This window comes from Sinocyclocheilus rhinocerous, unplaced genomic scaffold (assembly GCF_001515625.1).
Source record: "Sinocyclocheilus rhinocerous isolate Xijiao unplaced genomic scaffold, SAMN03320098_v1.1 scaffold561, whole genome shotgun sequence".
Taxonomy (NCBI): Eukaryota; Metazoa; Chordata; class Actinopteri; order Cypriniformes; family Cyprinidae; genus Sinocyclocheilus; species Sinocyclocheilus rhinocerous.
In genome coordinates, this window is record NW_015641041.1 from 1,143,777 (window position 1) to 1,151,647 (window position 7,871).

Consider the following 7,871-nt stretch of genomic DNA (forward strand, 5'->3'; position numbering starts at 1 on the left):
CTTCCAGGCCACTTTCCTGCAGAGATTTGATCCAACCCTGATAAATCTCACCTGCCTGTAGCTTTCTAGTAGTCTTGAAGACAATGATTAGCTGGTTCAGGTGTGTTTGATTAGAGTTGGAGCTAAACTCTGAAGGAAAGTGACCTGGAAGGGCCAAGTTTGCCCACACCTGCTCTAATTTTAGCACTCTCTATTCTAATTCTATTCTTTATAAAAAGAAAAAAAACTTGCCCCTTTTAGACTTGCACTCTATTTATTTACTAACTGCTTGTTTTTCTTTAAAAAAAAAATATCTGTGGATTTGGCTCTGATTTTGAGTCCTTCTTTCCGTTAGTATCTATCAGTGACAGATAGTCAGTTTTGAAATGTGTCAGTGGAGATGAGATGTATTTCTGTCTTTGCAGTCAGAGTGTCGTGTACAATCAGGACACAATGGATCAGGCTCTGAAGAAAGTGAAGGAAATGCAAGCAGACATGGGCGGCACAGAGATTTTACAGCCTCTAAAACACATCTACAGTCAGCGCTGTCACCCTGATCACCCCAGACAGGTACAACACCTCAGCATACACCTGAACGGCATTCTGGAATCTGTGTAAAAGTATAAACATGGCTTAAGACTCAGTTGTTTTTCTCTCTTCAGCTGTTCGTCTTCACTGATGGAGAGGTGGGAAACACTAAAGAGGTGCTGGACCTGGTGAAAAGTCACGCTCACTCTCACAGGTAAAGGTCTGCTGGGTTTGATCTGTGCTTCATTCATATCTTCATCACTAACAGTAACAGTTTATCGTGTCTTCAGGTGTTTCTCATTCGGGATTGGTGAGGGTGCAAGTGCCGCCCTCATCACAGGAATGGCCAGAGAGGGATCTGGTCACGCTCAGTTCATCACAGACACCGACCGCATGCAGCCCAAAGTAAAGCTCTCCACTGGATTTCACAGGCACAAATGTTTCCTAGTCAAATGTCTCAATGGTTTCTCTTTCTCTTCAAACTATATCAGGTGATGCAGTCGCTCAGGTTTGCGCTGCAGCCCGCTGTGGTTAATATCTCTGTGGATTGGACCCTTCCAGATGGAGTTACTGTTGACACACTGTCTCCACCCATCAATGTACTCTTCCAGGGTCAAAGGACACTCATTTATGCCCAACTGAAAGGAGAAGTGAGATAATGTAGCATGTTTCTTTAATGAGAATTAGAGACTTGTGTGTCTCATTTGTTTAGATTATAAGAAACTGCCTTTTCACTCTCTCATAGAGTTCAGGAGGCTCTGAGGGAACAGTGACAGTCAAATACAGTCTGAAAGATCAACCAGTAACAAACCAGCTCCACTTCTGCCTCAAACCAACTGAGGAAACAGGGTAAAAGACACAAACACACATAGAAACACTGACAACAACAGCTGCTGTCTTGCAGTTGCAGTTGTATCAGCTGTTTGCTTTTCTAAGACAACAACAAATCCCAGTAAACACAGTCTTTTTCAGTACTTCCATGTTTCTGCAGGTTGTCCATCCACCGGCTGGCGGCTCGGACCCTGATCCGTTCTCTGGAGCTGGAGGAGAGGTCAGGTGCTGCAGATGTTGAGGGCATCAGGAGCAGGATGGTGGAGCTCAGTGTTCAGGCAGGAGTGAGCAGTGTTCATACAGCCTTCATTGCTGTTAATAAAGACAGCAGACAGACTCTGAAAGGACCCCTGAAGCAGAGAAGAGTGTCAGCATACGGTTAGTGCTCTGATTGTGTGTATAAGTCACTTTTACTGTCATTTGACTATTTGATGTTATCATGTGATGTGTTCACCACAAGATGTGAAAACAAATGTTTTTCAGATTTTGATGATGACTGTTGCCTGATGGGTTGCGAATCTGATGTGACAAACTACTGTCTATCCTCTGAAGGTACAGTACACACACCAAGCCAATAGTTGGCTGTCGGACCGTCGGTGAGCGTTTGTAAGGCTAGTTTGTTTGTGTGTTCCACACGTCGGTGGCAGTTTGCTCAAATCAGCATGTTGAATCGGCATCAGAGCCGTCTGCGAGAGTGAGAACTCTGACTAGATGTTCAGTTTAGCAAATGAAGAAGGCTGTTCTAATGTTGTGTTATCTTACCTGAGCATTCCAATCTGTGAATATTTTCATAACAACATCAGCCACTTAAAATGCCGAAAGTAATCAACATAACTGATATTCAGAATGCTAAGAAAGCGCTGCTTTGTTTACATTTTGTATACTGTATCTGCGTATATCACATATTGTCCTTGTTTCGGTTTCTCCTTTTGAATGACAAATATAGACTATTGATATCTGCTGATACAGACAGTTAATTCCTCTCACGCAGGTGCAGAACGCACATGTTGGTTTGCAGTCAGCTGTAGTCTGAGCGGTGCGTCCAATTTGTCATTTGACTATTTACTACAGTACATGTGATGGGATCGGCTCATTAATGTGTGAAATCAAATGCTTTCAGGTTTGGTAATGGCCTGTAGGGGGAAAAAAAAAATCTGTTGTTTGTATGCGATGACGCTTACTACCAGTTTCTAAAAGTTTGGACACACTGGCTGAATTTGTTTGTTGATTTTAGAAAAAATGAAAAAAGTGTCCAGCTGAAATATAAGAGAGATTGACAGCCCTAATATACAGTATATATTATGTGTTCTTTTTTAATAGACTTGATGTCTCATTCTCTATGTGACAGAAACACAGTCACCTTACTGAGCTTTTCTTGTTTGCTTATTACTCACTGTACATATATAATATCTGTTTGATCAAAAACACAATATACTGTATATTTATTTGTTGTTTTGTTATTCCTCGATGTCTGAATGTGCTGACTTATTTTTTGACAGGTATGGAACAAGTTTTTGAATTGAATGGATACGGACCACAGATGGGTTAATGATCCAAGAAAAGTCTCTTTCACGTACTTTTGTCAGGACATTGATATTTTAATTTTCATCTGAGGTTACTAAACAAACGCGTTTCATTTCCTCTGATCATAAATGTGTTCATGCCTTTGAACATTTTCAGTCTGTTACTGTTAATTTTTGTTCTGAAACAAGTACGAAAAACATACAATAATTTTATAAAACTCATTGTTTGTGTTTTGGGTAGTGTGGTAGTACTTGAGACCGCTCATTTTTTGAAGGTCTTGGTCTTGTCCCACATTTGTACTCCTACTCGGTCTTGTCTTGGTCTCAGACAAAGAGGACTCTGGATTTTATTTCAAGACCAGTTAAGACCACAACTGCGGGGATATGACTAAATTGTCGGTGCATTGTCTGATTTATTTGTTAACATCATTAATGTGACTGGATGTAAAACTTCCTGCTTCAAATGCAATCAATAACTTATGTCTAATTTGATTTCTTTTGATACTGTTGCGCTGGGTCAGCATTTAATAGAGCATTTTGTCAAAAATTTCACCAAAATGAATACAAATGCCCAAAAAATTCAAGATATGATTGCAAAAAAAAGTACTTGTATGAGATCATGTTTTATACTATAACATACAGTATATAATTAATATCACAAAAACAAGAGAGCTGTTTTCACGAATATGAGCATGATTGCAAATGTGATATTGATTTTATGCAAACGATCAACAAACAAAAAATTGATAGTAAGTGAATTACATTTTAGACACAATTTTAAACGAATGTTTTTGCTATTCCAACAACAAAAACAGTTCCAAACAAACCCATAGTAGAACCGTTGTGTGTTTCTGGGCAGCACATAGTGGTATTTCGTTACTGAATGTATCAGCTTCTTCGAACGAATCGGTTGAATAAATGATTCCATGACTCACTCATTAAGTGATTTCCAGCCACTGGGCCTACTGGCTTTAGTTTCTTTTTTTTATATTTCTATTTTCAAAATTTTAATTTTAAAACCTTAATCTAAACAATATTTATGCAGTTGCAATTATACCAATTCATACGTAACTTCTGTGCCACCTCTGCAGTGATTTCATTTGATTGGTAACAGCTCTATAAAATGTCTTAATATTCTAATTGTATTTATTGATTAAGTATAAGACATTTCTCAGGCACTAAATGTGGCTCTTTCAGATGAATTTGGTCTGGTCTTGTCTTGGTCTCAACACACTGGTCTTGGTCTTGAGTTGGTTTCGGTTTAGGCGGTCTTGACTACAGCACTAGTTTTGAGAATGAATTTGTTCAGTTTTTCTATAGTGACATGAATTCTCTTGTGTTCTGTTTTCATTTGCGCCACAACAGATGACTGGGATTTTGAAAAGTAAGGCAATGAATCCACAATGATTGACATGTTTTTGTGTGTGTGAGAAATTTGTATTTTAAATGATGTTTGAAACACTGAGGCAAAGCAACTCATGGTTAATGTTTGTTGTCATTTACAGAGATTTTATTGGGGCTCTACAGGCAGAATCTAAAGGCAAACAAAGGGGTATACACACACACACACACACACACACACATGTTGTGTTTCCATGTTTTATGGGGACATTCCATAGGCGTAATGGTTTTTATACTGTACAAACTGTATGTGCTATTGCCCTACACCAACCCTACCCCTAAACCTACCCCTTACAGGAAACTGTGCATTTTTACTTTCTCAAAAAAACTAATTCTGTATGATTTATAAGCTTGTTTCCTCATGGGGACCTCAAAAATGTCCCCACAAGGTCAAAATTTCCTAGTATTACTATCCTTGTGGGGACATTTGGTCCCCATAACGTGATAAATACCAGGTACACACACACACACACACACAGGTTTGTTTTTGTGAAAAGTGGGGACATCCCATAGGCGTAATGGTTTTTCTACTGTACAGACCGTATATTCTATTGCCCTTCACCAACCCTACCCCTAAACCTACCCCTTACAGGAAACTGTGCATTTTTACTTTCTCAAAAAAACTAATTCTGTATGATTTATAAGCTTGTTTCCTCATGGGGACCTCAAAAATGTCCCCACAAGGTCAAAATTTCCTAGTATTACTATCCTTGTGGGGACATTTGGTCCCCATAACGTGATAAATACCAGGTACACACACACACACACACACAGGTTTGTTTTTGTGAAAAGTGGGGACATCCCATAGGCGTAATGGTTTTTCTACTGTACAGACCGTATATTCTATTGCCCTTCACCAACCCTACCCCTAAACCTACCCCTTACAGGAAACTGTGCATTTTTACTTTCTCAAAAAAACTAATTCTGTATGATTTATAAGCTTGTTTCCTCATGGGGACCTCAAAAATGTCCCCACAAGGTCAAAATTTCCTAGTATTACTATCCTTGTGGGGACATTTGGTCCCCATAACGTGATAAATACCAGGTACACACACACACACACACACAGGTTTGTTTTTGTGAAAAGTGGGGACATCCCATAGGCGTAATGGTTTTTCTACTGTACAGACCGTATATTCTATTGCCCTTCACCAACCCTACCCCTAAACCTACCCCTCACAGGAAACTTTGTGCTATTTCAGATTTTCAATACACTCCATTCTGTGTGATTTATAAGCGTTTTGAAAAGTGGGGACATGGGGTAATGTCCTGAAAAGTCACCTTCTCCTTGTAATACCTATGTCATACCCTTGTCATTATACAAATTTATGTCCTCATTTGTCACAAAAACGCGCACACACACACACACTCACTGCCAAACATGACATGAAATTGAAGCAATAGTTATGCTCAGAGTTGAATACTAGTTGACCAGCTCAATACATACTGATTATACACTGTATACTACTTGCTATTCTTTAAAAATAATACGTTAAAGGCATTATTCCATGCTCAAAGATTCGAAATGATTAATACTAGATTGTAGTCATGTGACCTCATCATGTTGCATGTGAGTGGATCAAGTTATCATCTTCAGGAAAACATAGTTTAATTCACAATTTAATTCAAATTCGTGTAAAAGACGTTTCGAGTCATAGAAGGGATGTTGAAACTTGCAGCTGTTAATTCATTCATCACACTGAACATGTTGAATTTACATCTTATCCGCAACATTTATGACCTCAGCAGGTCAAAGTGACGGCGGTGAATACAAAAACGCATGAACAGAGATACCAAGAATAAGTGTTGATGATTAGATTTTATTCATAACAGGTTCCAGGACACATTTTTACACATCTCTCTAGTTAGCATAGACCCTACCAAATCTATCATTTGTGGACATTTATATATAAATTTCATTCACAATCCATCTCTGTTTATTGCCAGAATGCAATAACTAATAGTTTGATATTTGTACATCTGAATTTAACAAATAATTACTAATTTAAATAAAGCATGCTACTTTGAATATGTTTTTTCATTGAACATCAGATCAGATCTGTCACTTTATTATTTAAAACTGTTGCTGCTACAATATTGAGGTTTAAAAGCCACAAGTGAATTCCTGCTTTCCTGTTTTTATACAAGTGTGTGTGTGTGTGTGTGTTCAGCTGATCCTGAGCCCCCAAAGGACACTTTTCTCCAGCTGGTTTCTCTCCAAACGGCGTCAGGCTGCTGGGATCTGGACGCCACACTGGCTGATGTGTTTGGGAAGACGGAAGATGAGCTGACCAATCAGAAACCAGCACAGGTGAGAGATGTGATGAAATAATAAGACAGTGATAATTGTGTCCGGTGTCCAGTAACTAATGCAGTGGATGATGGTTTGTACACAGGTGGATGGGTCAGTATGGGCCACTCTCCTGGCTCTGATCTGGTTATACGGCTGTAAAATAGAGCAGCAGGTGGAGTGGCAGTTTGTGGCCATGAAGGCAGCGTCATGGATCGGCTCTCAGAAAGGTGAGATCTCCATTCCAGACCACATTCATTCAGTCAGCGTTCATCAAGAGACGTTTGAGCAAATATCTTCAGTTCTTTGACACACACTGATGATTTGAGTGTGTGTGTGTGTTTCAGTGGGTGATCTGTCTCAGTGTGTGTGTGTTTCAGTGGGTGATCTGTCTCAGTGTGTGTGTGTTTCAGTGGGTGATCTGTCTCAGTGTGTGTGTGTTTCAGTGGGTGATCTGTCTCAGTGTGTGTATGTGGGGAATGTCCTGCTCGGATGTCAGGTGACCAAAGAGACTCTGGGAATCTGAAGACGTCAGTGTTTCTTCATCCTGATCCATCAGAAGACAAAAGAACAGATACTGTTACATTTACTGTTACTCTGTTACTTGTTTCAGTAAAATTTTATTTGCTCAATTCTACACCAAATTCTATATATGTTACCTGCACCGTTTGAGTTTTATGTACCAAAGTAAAAAAACATATATAATAATGTTTCCAAGATGTTTGCTGTTTTGAAATTTAAAATAAGTTGAATAAAATTAATATTTTTAAATGACTTTTCTCCTGGTCAGTGATTCACTAAAGCTGTTGGTCCTCAATCACTCAATCAGGATACTTTCACACTGCTGTAGAATCATGAGTGCTAAATATCGTTTTCAATATTTCAACACGCTTAAAATGAGGAAAAATAAAGAGATGTCATAGAAACGTTTCTAAAGTATATATACATGAAAACTAGAATGACATGTTTCTCGAAAAGACGAGAGGAAAATGACCTTTACCAAAGAATTATCCATTCTGTTGAATCTTGATACGATTAAAGGGGTCATATGATGCTGCTAAAAAGAACATTATTTTGTGTATTTGGTGTAATGAAATGTGTTTATGCGGTTTAAGGTTCAAAAAACACATTATTTTCCACATACTGTACATTATTGTTTCTCCTCTATGCTCTATGATTTTTACAAACCTCATCGGTCTGAAAAGCGAGGTGTGAGCAGGCATGGAGTAGGTTGTGTTTTGGGCGAGCTCCACTAAATTTTATTAAGTTAATTATAATTTTGGGCGTTTTACGGTTTAAAATTGGCACTAAAACGTTCT

At 38.7% G+C, this 7,871-nt stretch overlaps 1 protein-coding gene across 1 annotated transcript in view; it reads left to right on the plus strand.

Moving 5' to 3' along the window:
* LOC107754374 (von Willebrand factor A domain-containing protein 5A) overlaps window positions 1–7,271 on the plus strand; it is an 11,249-nt gene extending 3,978 nt beyond the window's left edge. The window contains 12 exon segments of the mRNA XM_074560228.1: window positions 295–329; window positions 405–549; window positions 642–721; window positions 798–912; window positions 999–1,157; window positions 1,253–1,356; window positions 1,499–1,716; window positions 4,227–4,245; window positions 4,367–4,413; window positions 6,434–6,573; window positions 6,659–6,782; window positions 6,999–7,271. Of these exon segments, the coding sequence (XP_074416329.1) occupies window positions 295–329; window positions 405–549; window positions 642–721; window positions 798–912; window positions 999–1,157; window positions 1,253–1,356; window positions 1,499–1,716; window positions 4,227–4,245; window positions 4,367–4,413; window positions 6,434–6,573; window positions 6,659–6,782; window positions 6,999–7,078 (1,266 nt within the window). The 3' untranslated portion in view covers window positions 7,079–7,271.
* Window positions 7,272–7,871: the final 600 nt, after the last annotated feature.